The sequence below is a fragment of the Pinus tabuliformis genome, chromosome 5_1, assembly GCF_031772625.1.
Source record: "Pinus tabuliformis cultivar Carrire ecotype Pingquan chromosome 5_1, CPIR1, whole genome shotgun sequence".
NCBI classification, from domain to species: domain Eukaryota; kingdom Viridiplantae; phylum Streptophyta; class Pinopsida; order Pinales; family Pinaceae; genus Pinus; species Pinus tabuliformis.
Window position 1 is genome coordinate 889,711,457 of NC_142305.1, and position 23,087 is coordinate 889,734,543.

A 23,087-nucleotide genomic window follows, 5' to 3' on the forward strand; every position below is an offset into this window, starting at 1 on the left:
ATTCTTGAGGGTATCTTACATTAAAACTCAAAATTATTGGCCAATTTGGAATATTTCCTATTGGGAATATTACAGTCTAGGAGGGGCACACATAGGAGGCTCTAATTGATGTTGTGTGTCCATGGTAATCCATGCTCAACATTTTCTATCTCTCCCTTCTATTCATATCCCATCTTCAAGTTGACTGCCCTAAGAACTTGATGCAGCAATAAGAAGAAAAAGCATGTGCCATAATCTAACAATGCAAAAGATTGGCAAGGATAAATGAAAGTGCATGGACAAAAGCCTATTTTGAGCTCTACCCCCATCATTAGCCCTCACCTAGGTCTTGGCTAATGCATGAGCTATCTAAATAAAAGGGAACTTTGACAATCCCAACCCCAATGAGCAAGGAAACACTTCATCTTTAAGGGGCCAGTAATGAATCAGTACAAACTTGTCACCAAAGCTATATTTGCAACAACAAAAAAATCAAAGAAAAAGGAGCATGTCATGTTCCCAATTTTTGTGAGTGCAAAATTTGCTAAGGAGTTTTGTCGATTTTGGAGATATTAAATAAAAAGGAGAAAGTTATTTTTGTGTGAGAAGAGTGGAAATTATTATTTTAATGGAGAATGGTGCAGTGAAGCATGACCCGTATCAGACGCGGGTCTTGGTGGGTTCTATACCGAGTCGGGTCACTCGCATAGAACCCGCACTTAAGACCCGGACTTGGCGGGTATTTTATTATATCCGACTACCCGTATAAGACCCGTGGGTATGCTATAGAACCCATATTGGACCCCAATAGAACCCGTCGAGCCTCAAAAGGCACATTTTGTTTGATTTTTTTACTTTTTTTACTTTTTTTTCTTTTTTGGAAATGAGGTGGAGGGAAAGGGAAATTGGAGGGAAGAAAATGCTTTAAGCACCTCTCTCCCTTCCATTTGTCACTCACTTGTCATTTGAGTGTTTGGCTAGTTTGTATGAGTGTTGAGTGACTCCATTGCATAGTGAAGGAGCTCCTGGAGGAGGCTAAAGGAGGCTTCATCAGATTAGACCCAGCTTCATGTAGGCTTCATGAACCTTGTTTGAATGTCTTCCATGTAATTTTTTTGTATTCAATTTAATTTTTTTTTTTTTGAAATTTTTTTTATGTTTGCAAATTTTTTTTATGTTTGGGCTTGTGGCTGAGTTTCTCAGCCACACAGGGCCGCTGTGTGGCTGTCGTTGAGTTTCTCAGCCACACTGGGCCGTTGTGTGACTGTGGCTGAGTTTCTCAGCTAGTTTGTATGAGTGTTGAGTGACTCCATTGCATAGTGAAGGAGCTCCTGGAGGAGGCTAAAGGAGGCTTCATCAGATTAGACCCAGCTTCATGTAGGCTTCATGAACCTTGTTTGAATGTCTTCCATGTAATTTTTTTGTATTCAATTTAATTTTTTTTTTTTGAAATTTTTTTTATGTTTGCAAATTTTTTTTATGTTTGGGCTTGTGGCTGAGTTTCTCAGCCACACAGGGCCGCTGTGTGGCTGTCGTTGAGTTTCTCAGCCACACTGGGCCGTTGTGTGACTGTGGCTGAGTTTCTCAGCGGCTGAGAAACTCAGCCACAGTCACACAACGGCCCAGTGTGGCTGAGAAACTCAACGACAGCCACACAGCGGCCCTGTGTGGCTGAGAAACTCAGCCACAAGGCCAAAAAAAATTGCAAATTAAAGAAAAAATCAAAACCAAAATAAAATTAAAAAGCCAAAAAAAAAAAAAAAAACTTCCAGATTTTGTCACCATGCCACCAAAGGGATCTAGAAAGTCTCGTGATCCGGCATGGGCACATGGTCAACGAATCATTGCCGGTAATGACCACCATGTCAAGTGCAATTATTGCAATGCCACAATGCATGCAGGCATAAACAGGCTAAAATACCACCTAGCCAGAATTCCTGGGAATGGTGTGGGATGTTGTCAAAATTGCCTTGATGAAGTCACTACTGAAATGGCAGCTGCTTTGGAATCCATTAAATAAGAAAGTTCTAAGAGGGCAAAAATGAAGGATGAGATTGTTGGGATAGGTAGATCTTCATCTCAGAGTGAAACACAGATTCAAAGTCCCAGTATTGGTAACTCCTCTTCAAGTGTTGTGGCAAACAGGGGTATAACCTATTCTTTCTTCAATCCCCGTACAACTCCAAGATCTCAACCAACCTTGGATAGTTTTAATGAAAAGAAGAGGAAGGAGGCAGATATGGCATTGAGGAGGTTTTGGTACCATAACAATCTTTCATTCAACTATGCAAAGTCTTATTTTTATCAACCCATGGTAGATGCCATTGCAAGTGTTGGCCCTGGATAGAAAGTCCCATCTTATAATGCACTTAGGGGGAAAGAGCTAGATGAGAAGCTTGAGTGTGTCAAGGAACAATTGGAAATCATTAAAAGCTCACGGAAATTTACAGGTTGTACAATTATGTCCGATGGGTGGACAAATCAGAGGGGTAGAACAATAATAAATTTTGTTGTAGCTTGCCCTAAAGGAACCATGTTCCTGAAATCCATTGATTCATCTACAAATGTAAAAGATGCACATTTGATTTTTACATTATTGGCTGATGTGGTGGAGGAAGTTGGGGTTACAAATGTTGTCCAAGTAATCACGGACAATGCAACAAATTATGTGGCAGCTAGAAGGTTGCTTTGTGCCAAATATCCCACCATTTTTTGGACTCCATGCATTGCCCATTGCATAGACTTGATGCTAGAGGACATTGGGAAGTTGGAGTGGGTGCAAGATGTTGTGCAAGAATGCAAGCAAATTACCAAGTATATTTATAATCATGCTTGGGTGTTGAACCTTATGAAGGAATTCACACAAGGTGAGCTTAGTCGCCCAGCTATCACACGGTTTGCTACAAACTTTCTTTCCCTCCAAAGCCTTTTGTATGAGTACCAAGCTTTGAGAAGAATGTTTTGTAGCCAGCAATGGGTATTTTGGAAAGATAGCACAAAAGCAGAAGCATTGTCTGTGAAAACATCCGTCTTTGGTGATAGTTTGTGGGGCAAAGTCACTGAGATTGTCAACCTCACTGAGCCCCTTGTGAAAGACTTGAGATTGATGGATGGAGAGAAACCTGCAATGGGATATATTTATGAGGGCATAGACAAGACCAAAGAGGCCATCAAGACTTTCTATAAGGGAAATGAATCTAAATATCTCCCTATATGGACGATTATTGATTCTAGGTGGGACAGGCAACTACATTCACCATTGCATGCAGCAAGAGCATATCTCAATCCGAGCTTATTCTATAATGAGGGGTCTAGCATTCAAAGAGATCCCAAGGTGATGAGAGGTGTCATGATATGCATTAAGAAGATGCTCCCGAATCAAGATATTCAGGACAAAATCAACATACAACAAGATATGTACAAGGAAGCATCTGGCATGTTTGGATTCAGCTCAAGCCAATGTCTCAAAGACAAGAAAATACCTTGTAAGTGCAAATTGTTAGAACTTAGCTTGTAATTTTGCTAGTTCTCTTTTATATGTTTGGTATTGCCAACTGATAATTTTTTTGTTATTTTTTACAGCTCATTGGTGGATAGATTGTGGCATTGAGGCACCACAATTAAAAGAATTCGCCATCAGAGTTCTGAGTCAACCGTGCAATGCTTTTTCTTGTGAGCGCAATTGGTCAGTGTTTGAGCACGTCCACAGCAAAAGAGAAACAGGTTGGAGCATGAGAGGTTGGAGAAGTTGGTTTTCATCTACTACAACCTTCGAATGCTCACAAAACAAGTGCAACCAAAGATACAAATCCATTTTTATTGGATACTATTGATTTAGAGTCCCATGGGGTTGTGGAGGAGTCCCCTGATTTGAGTTGGCTTGATGAAGAGACTGAGGATCTCTCTAGTTTGCCATCTCAAATATAGACTCCAAATACACCTGCCTCACAGTTGCTTCAGCCTTCCGATGTTAGCACTAGCTCCATGAGGGCTTATTGTAGGCATAGTCGTCTATGAGTGAAGAGACTCAAGATTGTTATGAACTTATGAGACAATCATTTATCATTTATGACATATGTATTTGAATTTTGAACTTGTTGACATTTTTTATTTTAATTATGGAATCATGAGTCCTTTTCTTATTCAACATCTAAATGTTTTGCTTACAAAAATCGAGTATGTTATGTTGTACTTTTATAGATGTGAGATGATGTTATGAATTATTGCATATATTGTGGTTTTTATAACTTATAAAGATTGGAATTGTCATTAGTTTCTTTTTTGTGCTTAAAATTTACCATATTTTAACGTTTTTTTTTGTATTTTGACGAGTCTTATACGAGCCTTATAAGGGTCATTCCCGAGTCTTATACAAGTCGACGAGTCAATGGGTGACGAGTCTTAGAGGGCCATACGACATGCAATATTATTATTTGACCTCTTGAGAGGCTTATTCTTTCATTTATGAGCTAGTTTGGTGGGCTTGTCACCAAAAGTTGAATTATTAGAACATTATTTTATTTTTGGGGCTCATGTAGGCCAAGGAGGCTAATTTGAACTTCTAATTAGTGTATAAATACAAGTAAGATGAGTTCCATTGATCATCGTCACTTTGGATTGGATCTCTTCTCTCTCTTGAGAATTTCGCACTTTTTCTAGAGGATGAATTGCAGCTTCATGGATGAATTTTGATGTGTGGATATTGGTTTATCTTATCTTGAAGCTTCTCTTTTGTCAATTGTGGATGGTTGGATATACTCTGTTGCATGTAAGTACAAGCTTTTAATGTTATTCTTGTTTTACTTTGTCATATACACTGGACTGAGATTTTCGTTATTCTAGGGCTAATTGTTGTATCCATTTACTGCTTCAAATTGTGGAATTTTGTCTCTATTATAACATCTCTCAATGTATGGGCCACGTAATATGAACAAAATCTCCTAGGGGTAATTCTATCAAAGAATTTGACCTTGATAAGCCATCTCCTTTGCACATTGAAATATAAATGTTGCAAGATTGTGTCTCCTTGACTTAGAAGGTTAGCAAAGTGGTCTTGAGGCCTCCTTGACTAAGAATCAAGAATCCTATTCATATTTCATCATAGACTCCATTCTCCCAAGACTAAGGCACTGATCTACCAAGAGGTGGTCACCAAAAATCACATCCCTTCACCTTCATTTAGATCTAACCAAGTTGGGGCACCTAGGGCATCAATTTCTCGACAAGCTAGCCCTCCAAATAGTTTGATCTCTTAGGGTCTCCTGCGCTGGTGTTTCCTCAAAGTCTCTTGCAATTTTGAAGCCATTTCAAAGATGGAGTTGGGAGAAAAGCCAAGCCCTAGCTCCGGGATCAAACTTTGCCTTAGCATCCATAAGGCTAGTACCTCATAGGGTCAAATCAACACCTTCAAGTGAAAATTCTTTCTTTGATCCTTTCCCCACCTTGTCTAGGGTAAGAACATCATTGGTTGCCATACTCATTCCTCCTATCCTAGACTGGGTCCACTTGCTCCCGTGTGGTCCCGTTCCTTTGAAAAGACAATTCTTCAAGAACCATTCGGTACACTAATTACAATAAGGATTTTAGGGTGTGAGAAGTTCCTTCATAAGTCATATCCCATAAACCTAACCCTTAAATCCTCTCTTCCATTCCCTAGAAGACATTGTACCTTGCTTAGAGAGCAAGCAAGCTTTATCTTTCTAACTCTTCCAAGAAAGGGATTATTAGGGTTACTCCACATCATTTCACTGACTTATCCTTCATCAGTGACTCCATAATATACCGGGTCTCCTCCCATCGGTGAAAATCCGTAAATAGAAGCGTTGAGGTGACAGTGGGCTAAGTCTCCATTTGTTGCACTTGGCCTAGCATTTTCCCTTTAGGGATCCCCTATAGGTCCCCTGCTAGTTTGAGGGGTAACATGCTCGATGTTCAATAATCTTGTGCCAGTGTCTATAATCTTGTTTGGACAACAATCATAGGAGCTTGTTTGGGGGAAAGTAATGGCAGCTCACCGATTTGACCATCATATTTGCTTCCACAGCTCACTTGGCAGTTATCAAGGGTGACAAATACACTCCCATGGTGGATGAATAAAAAGGAGTCTCTAAGACATTCACGTTTTGGTTCCTTCTCATCATATCTCAGGGTGGAATGGCAGCTCAATGTGGAGATGTTTCACGTAAACCAAGACTTTGATCTGTCCTGACTCCTAGGCAAGCTACTCTGGTTATATTTGTCACCCAAGTGTGCATCTCGGTGATTGACGAAATATGCTATTTTAGTGGACTAGACACAATGTCTCTTTCTCTATGTTTTTTCAGCGATCTCAATAGATTGGCAACTCTATTTTAGTGGCTGTGACTCTGCCTCTACAAAGCAACTTCCTTACTAATCAGTGACAGTCCTATTATAACTGGCTACATTTCTGCTGGCGATTAGAATGTAATGAACCAATCTGGTTCATAAACGTTATGATACTAATGTAATGACCAATGGTTCATGTACAGAATATCCAACATCAAAAAGACAAGAAGATGAAAACCATATGGGATAAATATTAATATAACTGATAATGATTGCAGTGAGTTAATAAATACAACAAACCTTGTGATATTATACTTATATGCATTGGTAGTCATGAAGGTGAAAAGTTATGTCCCTTGGTCTCTAGATTATTTTTATTATGGAATGTTTATTTATATTTTTTGTATTCATTACGGTCTGTTTTATGCAAAAGACTGCCAAACATGCTATCCGACTGTTGTCCTAAATGTTGCTAAAGTTATGAGAATTGTATTAGGATAACTACTTCTAAATTAGGGCTTATTATATTGTAAGACGCAATTTTATTTAAGAAAGCCCTTTGGCACATGAATTTCGAAGGACTTTAAATGGAGATGATCTAGTATATTGATATTCAAGGTTGCACTTTGTACTCGATGCTTAAAATGAACTTGAAACATTTTACACCACGTCAGGTTAGCACATTTTACACTTATTGCAACTACACCAAAGCATGAAGTGCTAGACATACCAATGCCAATGTACTGCCCAATCTGAGCTTGAGCCCACTTCTCAGTATCTGCTCCACACCCACAATAAAGGTCACAAACCTACGAGCATGAAAAATCGATGCCACATAAAAAATGAACATTAAATTATGGTGGTGAAATATTTCTCTTGAATAAATACTATATTATAAAATGCTCCAAACTAATATGGCTGCAAAAAAAAACATCAACAGTTATTGTAAATAGCATAGTATGGATGTTGTTACAACCCAAATGTGAACAAAAAGAGGCTAATGGTGGATATAAATGTGATCAATGTGGCGTTTGAAATAAGTGAAGCTTTTATAAGGGAAAAAGAGGCCAGGTTAAATTACAACTTACAAGGCATCCTTAAATTGATCTTTACTTGACATGTTAGTTAGGCCCCATGAAAGATGCTTGGCACTATGGCTGAGCATCAATAGGGCACCATAGCAAACGCATACAACAACTTATTGACCACGAGAATTAAAACGGCAAGTATTAAATATACATCTCACTTTCACTGTGAAAGATTGAAAAACATTACCTAAAGCAACTTCAGAAATTCCATCTCAGTTTTAAGGTTACATAGTAATCTGTTCCCTGTGAACTTGCAGCCTTAGGGACGAATCTAAAATATAAATTACACAAGTATATATTTCACTTCTGTTAAACAAAATACACAAGGTATCCCAAAAAAGTAAACACCAAACAATTATGCTTCAAGGGAAATACGTTTCTAGCCCTTAGGGCAAAATCCCCCAACATAGAACAACTCTGAAAATAACTCATTGACAGCAGATTCATTACAACCACAAATCTGATCCTCTTAGCTTCTATATATTGTCAAATCACCCAACAAAATCTGCTAATTGTTCATGATAAATCATCATATCAAACCGCCCTAAAAACAATTATTCACCATGAGAATAAATGCTGAAAATCACATCTAAAAATACAGAAAGTTAGGACAGAAAATAATTTCATATATATACATAAAAATGAAATTACAAATTGTTAATTTTAGGCAACAATGGTAAGTTCTATGCTTTAGAGCAATTTTACTTCAATTTCTTTATTAGCCCAGTATCAATATTCAAATTAGCAATCACATCAACATGATAGTAAAATGCAGATAAAACATAAACATAAACAGTAGAAGACAAGCCAAGACAAGAGGACACAAAATGTGGCACCAGCCAGGGACAAACCCTAATGTGAAGAAACCCTTGATCAAATCTTCTTTTAGTCTTCAATAGTTCAGCAGAAGGAGATAGTACAATTTACAAATCTTATCATTTATAACAGCAGCAAAGGAGCCCTAACCAGAAAAATCAACGCTGGTCAACAGGGCAGATTTGACCCTCAGCAAATCAGTCAACTTCGGCCTCCAAACAGCAAGATAAAACAGCCCTCAAAACAGTCAAATTCAGCGCAGTCAAAGTCTGGTCAAACAGCCCACTTGCAGTCATCCCTAGCTGCAGTCAACGCTGGTCAACATTTCGCCTCGATTTCTGTGCCCAGAAATGTGGCCTGCCCAAACAGAGATAGCCCTCGCAAAAACACAGTCAAAGAAGGTCAATGCATGCTGGTCAACGCTTGGTCAAACTGTCCAGAAATTCGGTCTCCTGAAATTGCGGCCTTCTGAAATTTCGCTCTCCTGAAATTTCGGACGTGTGGAGAGAAAGAGGCCCAGAAATCCGTACCCAATCAATGAGGAGAGAGAGGGAGAAGTGTGAAGATGAGTGTATCCAAATGAGGCTAAGTCACCTTCAATTTATATGCAACGTCAAGGATGAATAGACGTGACTATTGGGCTTCTGAGCCTACATAAGTTTGTTGGCCGACCTTGAAAATTTGACCATAATCAAAATAAATTCATAATTTCATTTGTACATGTCAAAATCGGATGATTTTTAGATCAATCCTACACCTCTCGGAGAGAGGAATCCAAGAAAAATATCAGTTGTCATAAATAAGATGACCCATGTGGAATTTGGCCCTAGTTGCCAATTTCAACGCAAATGCATGCCAACAACTGACATGCTGGTACAAAATAGTCGTTCAAGCTTATGACAAACTAGGGCTCCCAAATGCATCCAAACTTGGCTAGGGCTCTGACCAACAATAACAAACAGTGACTAGCAATACAAAGGACTATTAAGGCATCCCACCAAACAATCTAGACACTGCAAAGGCTCCACAACAAGTTAGCAACAACACCAACAATTCCACCTTTGCTATTTCACCAAGTTTGCTTTACACAAGCTCTCCGAGGAAAGCACTCCAAGTCTCCTCTAAGGTTTCTTTGTCACAATACCTTGATCCTTCTTACACAAGGACTTCAACACTAGCACTTCAAGTCTCCTCTAGGTTTTGCCTCTCACAAACACTAACACCATCCTCCCTTTCATAAAGACAAGTACTAAGACTCAAGACAAGTTCATCTTCAAGATACTATGATCCAATGAACTCTCACATGCCAAATATAGTAAAGTGGACTAGGACCACAAGAAACCAAATCTAGTTATCAAGATACAGTGTATAAGTGAAGTGCTCTATCCCCAAGATGTACACATGTCAAGACAAAGCTCCTCAAGTGGTGCACTCTCCAAGTATGGAATCTGTTACAAAAAAATCTGGCACCCCATGTGACGTAAAGTTCCAAGCATCAAGGAGCTAGTCTTTTGCTACTTAGAAAGATTATCCATTGTCATCAAAATAGCTCTTCCTTTGTTTTGTTTGGCTCTTCTCCAAGGGGGTATTCCATGAGGATAATATTGTTAAGGCTACATAGTGGAGGCACCAGGTGATTTATTGAAGAGTCAATTCAAACAAAGCAATGGGTTGTAGTATGGATTGTTAAACATCTGTTAATTTTAGGTATGTTCTATGCTAGAGCAATTTGTTTCAATTTTCACAGTTAGCTCATTATCTTTTCCAGATTAGCAACCACATCAGCATTAAAGTAAACTGCAGATAGAACATAAATATAAATCGTCGAAGACAAGCCAAGACAAGAGGACACAAGATGTGGCGCTAGCTAGGGACAAATCCCACAAAGTGGGGAAAACCTTGATCAATTCTTCTTTTATGTTCTTCAAATTTCAGCAGAGAAAGAGAGAGAGAGAGAGATAGTACATTTACAATAGAAGTCAACACTTTGACTTATCTAGATAAGAGCATAGATCATCTCTAAGAAGATGATACATGAGATCAGTTGAAGACATGCTGGTTCAACTGATTCTCCAAGGTGACTCCTCCACCTATCGCTGTGCTGCATTTCATCATCATGCTGCACCTCACCACACTGCACCATGCTACACCCATCATCACTGTACTACATTATGTGCCATTGCTGCACCATGTTGCCTTCCCGGCAGTTCCGACTGTTCTCGGCAGTTCCTCTAGTTCTGACAGTTCCAGCAATTCCAGATTTTCTGGCTTTTCAGGCAGGTTACAGCTTTTCCAACAGTTCCAACTTTTTCGGCAATTCCGGCTTTTCAGGCTTTTTCGGCAGTTCCGGTTTTTTCGGCTTTTCCGACTTTTCCAACTTTTCCGACTTTTCCGGCTTTTTTGGCACTTCCAGCTTTTCTGGGTTTTCCGACTTTCTGGATCAAGGCAGCGTTATCCCTTAGGATCTCTCCTCTTACTAAAACCCAAAGATAAGTAGAGAGAGGAAGAGATCCCAAGTGTGTGTTGAAATGACTTGAAGTCCTCTATATTTATACTAAAATGTAGATGATGAATAGGAATGTCTATTGGGCTTTTGAGCCTACTCAAGTTGCTGGTCGGCTTGATAATAATTCCATAATCAAAATAAATTCATAACTCCATGAATACTTATCGGAATCGGATGATCTTTAGATCAATCCTACACCTCTCGATGAGAGGGATCCAATAAAAATATCAGTTGCCATAAATACGCTGACCCACATGGAGTTTGGCCCTAGTTGCCAATTTTAACACTCCCTCTCAACTAGGGAGAACTCCATCCGCTGATCCATATGTCCGACTGTACTGTCTCTGCCATCAGTGCCCTACACTGCTCTGCTCAGCTCTGTTGTAGCCTGTCTCTGCTTAGCTCTGCTGGCTCTGCTCTGCTCTGCTCAGCTCAGCTCTGCTAGCTCTACTCTGCTCAACTCAGCTCTGCAAGCTCTACTCTGCTCTGCTTAGCTCTGTTGAACCATGAAGAAGAAGAATTGATCGAGAATGTCTCATACCATTCTTCACTAACCCGAAGTCAGTCTCAGAGTGCGTACCACTGGTCCCAGACCAGTATCAACCCACCCAAAGTCAGCATCATAGTGGGTACCACTCCTGCCACTGGTCCCAGACCAGTATCATTAGTCTCAGAGTGTGTACCACTGGTCCCAGACCAGTCTCAACCGACCCGAAGTCAACGTCATAGTATGTACCACTCTCACTGGTCCCAAACCAATCCTCCATTGACCCGAAGTCGGTCTCAGAGTATGTATCACTGGTCCCAAACTAGTCTCAACCGACCCGAAGTCAACGTCATAGTAGGTACAACTCCTACAACTAGTCCCAGACCAGTATCATTGATCCCAGATCAATGAAGGTCATCCTAGCATTGGGAGTACGGTAGATATAGCGATGCGTCCATCGGTACTACTATGGTCCCTATCCTCATTTCCCTGCTCATTGATCAGATGATAGGTACTTCCCATGAGTCCCAGACTGCATGGGTAGGATGCCTCGACAGGAGAACTAATCAATCATGTCCTCACAGAGAACTTATCATCTTGCTACACAATCGCCATGGAGAACACATCATCCAGGCCTCACAGGAGAGTTAATCATCTTGCTACATAATCGTCATGTAGAACACATCATCCAGACCTCACAGGAGAACTAATCATCCTGCTACATAATCGTCATGGAGAACACATCATCCAGACCTCACAGGAGAACTAATCATCCTGCTACATAGTTGCCACGGGAGAACTAATCATCCCAGCCCACAGGAGAACTAATCATCCTGTTCATAGCGCACCACCAGGGGAGGGTGAGTCGCCCTGTGGTCGTATGTTGCTCCAGTAAGTACCCCAAGCCCCCCAGAGCTCCCAGAGCTCAATGCATGCAACATGCAGGACCCTTATAAGAAGGTATCTCAACGACTCCAAGTCATTCGGGAAAGTCACAGATTTGACCTTTCCCCAGGGCTTTGACAAAATGTCTGCGACCTGTACATCAGTCTCAATGCGATGGAGCCTCCTCGCTCATCAACTTACCATATCCCAGATAAGGCAGTATTCGATGTCTATCTGCTAGAGCAATCATCGAATACGAGATTCCTCAATAATCGAATCCCACCTCTGGTTGTCACAGAGAATCACAGTGGTATTCATCATGTGTACAAACAGCTCACTTAAGAGCTTCTGCAACCATGCAGCTTCACACGAGATCATACTCGTAGCTATGTATTCAGTCTCGGCGGTGCTTATAGCAACCGATTTCTGCTTCCTGCTCATCCATGATATCGAAGCAAAATCTAAAGAGAACCAGCACTAAGAAGTGCTCTAGTGATCCTCCACACTGCCTGCCCACTTAGCGTTCAAATAATCATGCAGTTTTATATTTCCGGCAGTGTATCTCAATCCATGAGAGATTGTGCCCTGAAGATATCTCAGAAGATTCTTGGCACCAATCCAGTGAGGCTCAACCAAATGTGAGCTCACCATGCTAACTGCAAAACATATGTTCGGACGGAAGTTCACCAAGAACATCAACGCGAATGAGTTTATGAAACTCAAAGGCATTTCCCAAATCTGGTCCGACATCACTACCATATAACTTCTTAAAGTTAAGATCCTCGAGGTAGTCACAGGCTTGTAGTTTATCATTCCACATTCGGAATCCAACTCCCTCTTACTTCTACAAATGAGAGGGTCTGCACCTGTCAAAAATAGGTCGTCCTCATAAGGTGCTAGTATGAGAGGTCTGTCATCCACAACCTTCGGGTAATGGTTTGGATCAGTTTCACTCCTAGTGAATCTCAGCTTCATCTGACAATTATCAATCCTCTCATACTACGCCCGGGGAGTTTTGCTTCAAGCCATAGAGGGCTTTCTTCCACCTGCATACGTGAGATTCCTGATCAGCAATCTCAAACCCCTTTGGTTGTTCCAAACCTGTGGACCTGCTACATGAGGGGAATGGTCCCCTTGTAAGATTTTCCTTCGGTACATCTCAGACATGTACTTTCATGCTCTTTTTGAATTCAGGCATCCCTGTCACCATCTAACTCACAGACCTTCAGTGCTATGTGTCAATGGACATGGTCCCCAGTGGACTTCTTGCAACTTGATACAACCCTAAACTCAAAAACATCTTTGAAAATTCTATTTTCAAACACATACCTTTCCATCAATGAGTGCCACCCTGAAACCTTTGACTTCCATTGTTGAAATGGACACCAGGTTCTTCTTGCGATCAGGTACATAAAAGAGATTCTGTAAATCAATTGAGTTACCCTCACTCAATTGAGGGATAACATTCCCTACACCCTTTCCAGGATAGGAGGCATCGGCTCCAAGTATAATCCCACAATTGTTTCTCTCTCTACCAAATTAGAGAATGCACCCATCTATCCGATGAAGTGCCTTGAAGCACTACAATCAATAAGCCAAATTCCCAAATAATCTGAAGGAGATGGCCAATACAAGATAACACTTCTTTATCTTATCAGAAACAACATTTGATTCTTCATACCTGGGGTTCCTTGCCTTCTTTGAAGAGTCGACCATTTCCTTGATGACCTACATTACCTGTCATTCCTTTGATCATTGAAGATGTCCCTGGAATGATTGTTATCTTCGTCAAGAGATGTGTCTCTGCCATTCAAACACTCCTTCGCATAATGGCCGAACTTATTGCAACCAAGGCATCCGCCTTTCCTTCCACCCTTAGGTCTGAACTTCCCAATGAAGTGATCTTTAGGTAGGCCATTAAAAACTTCCGCTGCGCCATTCTGATGATATTCTCTGCTTCGACTTCACCCTCGATGAATTTGAAGAGGGATGAGGAATCCACTGATCCTTTTGCCCTTTCCCAACTGTCTTCGGTGATTGCTATTTCACTCTTGCTTGGGCATTGTCTTCACCTCAGCTCCGATACCATGTTAATTTTAGGTATGTTCTAAGCTAGAGCAATTTATTTCAATTTTCACAGTTAGCTCATTATCTTTTCCACATTAGCAATCACATCAACATTGAAGTAAACTGCAGATAGAACATAAATATAAATCGTCGAAGACAAGCCAAGACAAGAGGACACAAGATGTGGCGCTAGCCAGGGACAAACCCCACAATGTGGGGAAACCCTTGATCAATTCTTCTTTTATGTTCTTCAAAGTTTAGCAGAGAAAGAGAGAGAGAGAGAGAGATAGTACATTTACAATAGAAGTCAACACTTTGACTTATCTAGATAAGAGCATAGATCATCTCTAAGAAGATGATACATGAGATCAGTGGAAGACATGCTGGTTCAACTGATTCTCCAAGGTGACTCCTTCACCTATCGTTGTGCTGCATTTCGTCATCATGCTGCACCATGCTACACCCATCATCATTGTACTACATTATGTACCATTGCTGCACCATGTCGCCTTCCTGACAGTTCCTACTCTTCCCTGCAGTTCCGACAGTTCCCGCTGTTCTCGGCAGTTCCGACAGTTGCGATTGTTCTCGGCAGTTCCGACAGTTCCGGCTTTTTCGGCAGTTCCAGCTTTTCCGACAGTTCCGGCTTTTCTGGCTTTTCCAGCAGTTCTGGCTTTTCCGGCAGTTCTGGCTCTTCCGGCTTTTTCAGCAGTTCCGGCTTTTCCGGCTTTTCCGACAGTTCCAGCTTTCTGAATCAGGGCAGCGTTATCCCTTAGGATCTCTCCTCCTACTAAAACCCAAAGACAAGTAGAGAGAGGAAGAGATCCCAAGTGTGTGTTGAAATGACTTGAAGTCCTCTATATTTATACTAAAACGTAGATGATGAATAGGCATGTTTATTGGGCTTTTATGCCTACCCAAGTTGCTGGTCGGCTTGATAATAATTCCATAATCAAAATAAATTCATAACTCCATGAATACTTAATGGAATCGGATGATCTTTAGATCAATCCTACACCTCTCAATGAGAGGGATCCAATAAAAATATCAGCTGCCATAAATAAGCTGTCCCACATGGAGTTTGGCCCTAGTTGCCAATTTTAACAACATCGAATTCCAAATCTAGTTTATTATTCCTAGTAGATTTATAACCCAAAAATTTAAATATGCACTTACTTAGTAAGAACACACTGGAATTTTAACTCAAAAATTTACAGCAGAACCAAACAAGGGAAATAATTTTCACACAAAAATCAACCCTCCAACCGAACTTTACTTTTATTACTTAGAATAATGAGGCCTTCCAAACTGGGAAAATGGCCATACTAAGAAAAATACAAGCTATAACAATTACAAAGATTTTATGGGCACTCACACCAATTGTACAACCCCCCAAATCTCCTAAGACACTGTAATGTCCCTTCCTAAATTATTTTGTTACAGGTTTAATTTCCCACAATTTTGGATAATTTTGGTGACCATGGAACCCATCCAATTTTGACTTAAGGACTTAAGGGAAAAAGAAGGCCGAATTATTTTGTTAGTGGAATGTGGGGGCCACCCACATAGGAAAAATGCACTTGGCTAAGTGTGAAGTTCGAATAGCCTTGGAGGGGAAATCGAAAGGCAAGGAGGAGGGGCCCACATGGGAAGGAAGGCCCATGAAATTATAAATAGGAGGAGCTCATCTTCACAAAGGGTCTTTTGTCTATTGAACTCACTTTTGTTGCTCGACCTGCTTAGCCAGGTCACTTGTCGTTTAGCACTGAGTCTTCCAAGCGGGGAACTCACCCTTTCTTCGGAGGACTTCGAGTGCCACCCTAGGAAGGACATGTTGGAATTTCTAAGTCTAACAGTTAGAAATCGTTCATGTACTTTCTGATTTATTTCTGCCTACTTGTTTTGTTTAATTAACAAGTTATTTACCATGTAAATACTGAAATAAATACAAGTACATGCTCAATACGTTACAGATCATCAACTGAAGGAAAAACAAGCACACAAGCGACACCATTGTTTTTGGACCAATGTCCCCAGAAAAACCCAATGCGGGAAAACCGGTGCAGCTATTTGCGGGTTTTATTATTAAGCAGTTTCATAATACAATCTGGGTGCCAAAACGGCTCACCCAACAGAGAATGATCTCGACAATGGTACCTCTTAGTCGGAGACAGATATTCCGGCTAAAACCCCTAATGAACAATCCCACAGCTCTCAGCTCCAATCTGCCCCACGAAATCCCCAACATCTGCCTCTAGGGACTACGTCAACCTCTCTGGCCCAGCGTCACCCCAACTCACCCTGCGTCAGCCTCTGGAGGCATTGCGTCAACCTCTAAAGCCTCTGTGTCACCCACGCTGGCTCTCTCTGGCACTGCGCAGCTCCTGGCTGCCTTTGCGTGGGCCCTGACTGGCTCTGCGTGGCCTCTAGTTGGCTCTACGTCCCTCTCCCGGCTTCTGCGCTAATGCTCCCGGTACCCTCCCTGCTTCTGTATTCATTGCCCCTCAACTGCAACTTTGATCACTCCTTCGATTTCCTCAGCAAGCCCTGCCCCAGAGAATCGAATTCTTGATCAACTCGATGTGTTCTCCAAGTGACCCTCAAGCCTCCTCTTATACTTTTCTCGTTGACAATTCAACGGCCGAGATTAAGTCCCTAATCAACGGCTAAGATTAACTCTGGCTTGATCCATGACTTTTGGACCCTTCTAACACAATTTTATATTAATTCACATTAATATTTTATTTTCCCTAAGTTTAGACTTACGGACTCCATTAAAAATGTTAATTATTATATCTCCCAAACTGTTTAGACTCTGCCCAAACCATTTCTGGGTATTGGAGATCTCATGTGCTTTAGCCTCTCCACCAATTTTCGTGGCTAGAGCACATCCGATGCTACCCCAAATCAGCAGGACAAATCGTACCACTTTGGAGGAGAGCCAGAGGGATTTCAGAACCTATCTTTCAGCCTTTGCTCAGCTAGTGCGTGTTTCAGGAGGACGCAGGAAGCAAGCACACAGAGGTTGTTTCAAGGGTCTTCCACGCAACATTTGTTGGGAGAATTTTGGCATTGGAGTTTCAATGGGATATCAGCATTTTGGAGGAGTTTCCCAGAGGGACTTGTGGATAATTTTCCCAATGTCAGGAAGAAATGATGAGGAGTCAGAAGAGATGAAAATTAATATAGAGGAATGGAAAACAACACTGATTTGATGAGAACTACCTGACTTGCCATAGAGAGCCATCTAACTACCTAGGATTTGAGTTTAGTTTTTATCTTAGAGAGGATAGAGATCCAAGTTGGGGAGAAAGAGTTTTTAAACAAATAGTAATTCCAAGATACTTGAGGTCTTTCCATCCTTCCACAATGTTGAAGCCAATTATAACACCAATTTGGAGTTGCTTGGGCGTTGTGATGTTCCATGTATATATCTATGATTTGGCTAAATTAACCAACCCACCTGAGGCAGAAAGGAATTTGTCTAAGACTGTTTTGAATTTGCAAGCTTCGCCAATTTTGCTACATAAGGGATGAGAGAATCCTTGATTGATTCTATAAGGATTCTTTGAGCCCTTATCTCCCCCTTCATATACTTCACTAGAGCTTGAGCTTCTTCCTTTGGTGGTTCAGTGATTGAACCCTTAACATGTCCAATGACTTCATTTTCTATGAGGATCAAATTTGTCCTCTTCTTCCATGCAAGGAAATTTGATGACCCAACCAATTTATTGCTCTCCTTGCAAAATGAAGTCATTTTGATAGTAGATTTAGTCATAGATATAAGGATACTTACTTGTCAAGTGAAGATGCTCCTTTGATGGTGATATCTTCAACTTGATGCCTTCTTGATTTTGATGATGATGTTTGCTTCCTTGAAGATGGCAATGCTTCTTCTAGAGATGTCCTTCTTCAAATATGCTTGTGATGTGATCCTTTCTTCAGAGAGAGGGAGATCACCTTGATTCTTTTGATGATGATGGCAATGCTTCTTCTTTGATGTAGAAACTTCAAGATGCTTCAATGTGTAATCCTTCTTTCTTTGAGTGGAGGTGGGGTCCTTGAGATGATGATTGTAAAATGTGTGAACTTCCCCAGAGTGCTTCAAGGAGAAACCTAGAGGCAGCAAAATTAGGTGATTTCTCTTTAATTTATAACTGCTTGTGATGTATTTTATATTTAACTTGGTTAACTTCTTCTTCCACTTATTATTATTATGTTCTCATCATCAAACAGCTACCAAACCATAAAGAATAATGAGACAAGAGGACACAAGATATAGGCGATTAGCCAGGGCCAAAACCTCTCCTCTTGAGAAGAAAACCCACAAGAATTCTTCTCTTCTTATAGAACTTCAAATGACGAATTCCAAGACCTATGACCCTTGACCAAAACCCCTCCAAGACCAAGTCAAAATTCTCCTTTGAAGAACGTTCTTCTAGCAAGGTCAACCCAAGTCAATACAGCTTCACAACTGCTGCAACTCTCTGCTTAGACCTCAACTTCGGACCTGCAACTGGGACTGCAATTTTTGGATACTGCAGAAACCCTAGTTTTTACACGTGTGAGAGAAGGTGGTGTTTTTCCTTTTTCCTCTCCTTCGCTTGAGATAGTTTCTTCTCCTAGGGAATTCGGCTTGCAAATGAAGACTTCTTTAAAGACAAATCTCGGCTTCCTTGTGTGGCTGCAATTCGGTACTTGCTGCAGAAAAGTGATGCCCTAACTTCGCACGTGTGAGGAAAGAGAGCCCAAAAACAGTCCTTCAAATACTTCGATCTTCCTCTCTTCTTGTCTTTCCCTTCTTTGCTTGGTAGGAGACTTCTTCTTGTCTTATGATCGAACTTCTTGATGATGATCTGATCTGCACTTGAATGAGGCCGAGTACACCTATTTATAGTCTTCCTCGAGTGCCCTAATAGGCCGACTTGTCCCTCTTGGCAGGCTGACTTGTGATCCTTTGAAGGCTGACTTGTTGTAGCATCATGACTTGGTCTTGGAGGGTCTTTGACTCTATTTTTGACTTAAATAATATTTACTTTTACAATATGTAACATGCCCAGAGGGTCTTTCATACATGACAATGACTCAATTGACTTGTAGACTTAATGACAAGCCTTAGAAGCACTCAATGGGTGCTTGACCTATAAATCAAATTTCCATTGAGCATGAAACCCAAAAGCAACAAATACCGAACCATGATTACATATGTCATAAAAATCAACAAATGCATAAAATCATGATTACATATGTCATTATGAAGATCGAACCTAGTTACATATTTCAACAGGCTGATGGATGGAATAGTTGAAACTTGAAACTGTTGTTGGTATGTCCATGTAGGTTTTGTTTTTGAATAGGCTGGAATGTTTAAGTGGGGCGAGTTGGTAGGCAGAGATGAAATGTTCTATAAGGAACAGACTGGACTTCTGTATATTTTTATTTCTCACTGAAATAGCAAGTCTGCAGTTTTTTTCTTTGGAAAAAGAAAAAGAAAAAATAGTACGCATGATCGTTTTATTGCTGCAAACAGAAGGAACACGAGAGCATGATACCAATCCTAGCCAAACTAGAGCTTAAACCTAGGATATGTCAAATAAGAAAGTATTCAAAGGCATTCTGGGGGGAGGTCAACAAAGACCTCCAAAGTTCATGAAATTTGTTTTTTCCATATTGCAAAGGTGCAATTAGGTTGTCATGATTTGTTTAGCTTCTCTGAAAATCTCCACCTTTCTCCATCAAAGAATAAGCACAACATAGGATGAATGACATAAGAGCCTTAGAATTGTTTTCACATTAAAATAGAGGCGAATGACATAAGAACCTTAGAATCATTCCAAAGCTAGTCCTTTCGCACTGCTACTTATGTCTAAGGACCTAACTTGAAAAGCAACAAGCCTAAGCCCTAGGATATGCTCTTATCCTTGCAACCAAATTATCCCTAATCTTGAGTTCCATACAGTCTATCCATTTCCTCTCACCAAATCACATACGTTTGCAACTCTAATTATACTCTTTTCAAAGTAAGTAACTGCATCATATCAATGATATGATAACAATGGCCACTGCGTAAAGTGATTATCAAAAGAACGCCTATTTCTTGGTTTATTTCTCGTTCTAATTGATCTAGTCATTGAAACTTTCTTCCTTTTCTGCAATTGTTAGGGATGGTGGATACTGTATATATAAAAATAAATTCTTTTGTAAAAATTCCAGCCAAAGTTATATGATATATCAACACGCTTATCAACAAATATAGTTTGAACTTTGAACATCCTTAATGAAATATTCTCCAAAGCCTAGATTTAAAATTTAAAACAGTAAAGGGACATGTGGACTTTCGTATGCTTTTTCCGAGATCAATTTAATGGGATGGTATCCTAACCAATATTCTTTGTCCATGGTATACTTTTGAAAGGAACAATGAGATTATCCAATATATATTTGCCTACATGAACCTTGTCAATTTTATTCTAAGTATGTTGCACAGCATGTACTTTGTTCTAGCAACCAGAATTTTTATGAGAAACGTCTTCAAATAATAGTTGACTAATATAATCCTTAAAAGGAATATTTATAGCTCAGACATACAAGAAGATTCGTCAAGTATTCTCAGGAAGATAAGAATGAATTAAATTATACGTACGTACAAAGTCTCTAAAGCAAAATTGTTTAGAGGAATAAGGTGTAACTACCCAGAGAAAGTTTTTAAGAATATTTATTATTTCTGATAGGAAGTTGTCATGCACTTATGAAAGCTTGACAAGTTAGAAAAAATTATTGAAGACATAATAAGTGCAACGAAAAACAAATAGGCCAGTGGAGCAGTTCACACAAAGTGTCACTTGCTGAAAAATGTCTCAAAATAGACAATGATTTTAGCAATTTTCTAACATAAATATTGGGAATGTTGGATGAAACACTTCAGGAAGTTTGTTTACTGGCTTTTCAGAATTGGCATTACATGCGGTTGTCAAAATATTAAATTTGTACAAAGTTTGTGGAATACTGCCTTTTGGATGTTAGCAATAAGTGAGTAATGTTAAAATAGCTATTATGTTATGAGTGGATAAGTCAAAGTAATAAGACTTGGAATGAAAGTAGACAGAGCACTTATGGACGATGTGCGTGTCATAAGCTGACAGATGAACTTGCAATTCGAGTACCTGCTAAATATTTTGTTCTCAGAAAGTAGAATAGAGATTTCGATTATATGATGTTCACAGTACCATCTTACTGCAGTGGCATATCCCTAAGATGGAATTTAGTTCCACACTAATACTCTTCTTCCTACTAGCATGGGTTGAAAGAGGAAGCAAAAACATGTACAGTAATTGATATATTTTTTGTAATTCTGTAATATAAGACTTAGTTTCGGAAGAAATAAACAAGTTGGAAAATATTGCCGGCTCTGAAGGAAATAGCACGGCACTAAATATTAAAAAGCATAATGAGCTGCCTGATTAGGTATCAACTTGTAATGAGACTTTTTCTCATATCATCAGTTTGCTAAGGTTCGAAAATAAAGAAATTGGTTAAATTAAACTTACTTCTATATGGTTTGCCAGTAAGCAAAGTAAGGGTTTGGCTGAGATTAATAGTTATCATACTAAACAATTTAAGATATAGTCCTTGAATTTTCTTAAAGTACAATACACTTCACGATGTATTAGAGAAACTGTTGGAAAAAACAAAAAATTTAATCAATTTCTGAATCACATTTGAATTAAGACGAATTTTTATCAGAACTCTCTGTGAAACTGGATCAAATTATTTGTTGTTTATTTTCGTCCCACTGTCAGTCCAAGGCGAATAATTTATTTGTTTGTATTTTATTTCCTACCCTAATTAAGAAGAAGAGTTCTTAAGCTACTATCAAAAACAGACATAGAGTACAGATATGCTTACAAGACTGGAAAATCCTACAGAAACAATAGTTCTCTGGTATGAATATCAAAAATAGTGAGTGCCAATGCCCCTCCAGAAATAATGAGTGCGAGTGCTCTTCCAGAGAAACTTACAGTGGCGTAGGGATCGACCAGTATCTTCATAAGACTTATTTTAACGAATTCGTGTAAGCGAGTGTGCACAGAGCCTGACCATGCCGCTCCGGACCAAGCCATTCCCGTATTTTGCATTATAAAAGAATATGCAAGTTCGTGAACATTATAATTATATATATATATATATATATATATATATGGTTTCGAAAGGTTTGTTGAAGCCAAATGGATCCCTAGTTCTATTCATATATATATATTTTATTTTTAACCTTGAACACGATAAACTTATGATGAGTGAGTTGTCAAAAATTTTCATCATGGGATTGTCGGCTAGAGTCTTAATTGGGAATCAAGATTATGATGGAAGATTATTTATGAATTTGTTTTTCCACTAAATTCTTAATTGGAAATCAAGATCAATTAAGATTGTTTTTCATTGCTATTCATGAATGTGTATGTGTATGGAATGAATGATATTTTAACATTTATGAGACTAAAAATAGTTTTATGAGACTATTAGTTTATGTGTTTAATCTTTTTCTTAATTAAATTGATGATGAGTTGACCCAACCTTCTAAGAGTCTCCTCATTGAAAAGACAATGTCAAGGAATTGATGCTAACATATTGCCACAACTATTCCTGATGTCTCTGAAAACGTCACATTCTAAAATGAAATGCTTTTCCGATTCCACTACCCAGAAGTGCAAAAAGTACACACTCATTCTTCCCAAACTTCTTTAGGTCTCTTCCACCGTCTCATTTCACACCAAAGTTGATGCGAATTAGTTCTTAATTAAGCAATAAGAATCTTTGCTCTCCACGGAATGTTAGCTCCAATGTGTTCTTTTTGTTGGAGATCACAAGTGGGGTTGAATTCCTGAACGTAGTACTTCTTCTTTCTACCCAACTCTTTTCCCCATATAAGCTTACGGAACTTCTTCATAACAAAAAT

The 23,087-nt window shown here is 39.6% G+C and overlaps 1 protein-coding gene across 6 annotated transcripts in view; it reads right to left on the reverse strand.

The window, feature by feature from the left end:
• Positions 1–22,305, reverse strand: part of LOC149167665 (S-adenosyl-L-methionine-dependent methyltransferases superfamily protein) — a 298,474-nt gene extending 276,169 nt beyond the window's left edge. For all 6 annotated transcript variants that reach the window (XR_016260952.1, XR_016260954.1, XR_016260953.1 and 3 more), the window contains exons 1-2: positions 22,153–22,305; positions 7,016–7,094 (exon numbers count right to left, since the gene is read on the reverse strand). Coding sequence is in view for 3 of the 6 variants with exons in the window: in XM_089433072.1 (XP_089289198.1) it covers positions 7,016–7,094; positions 22,153–22,269 (196 nt within the window). In the remaining 3 variants the exon portion in view is untranslated. The remainder of the gene's footprint in view (positions 1–7,015; positions 7,095–22,152) is intronic.
• Between the last annotated feature and the right edge of the window lie 782 nt (positions 22,306–23,087).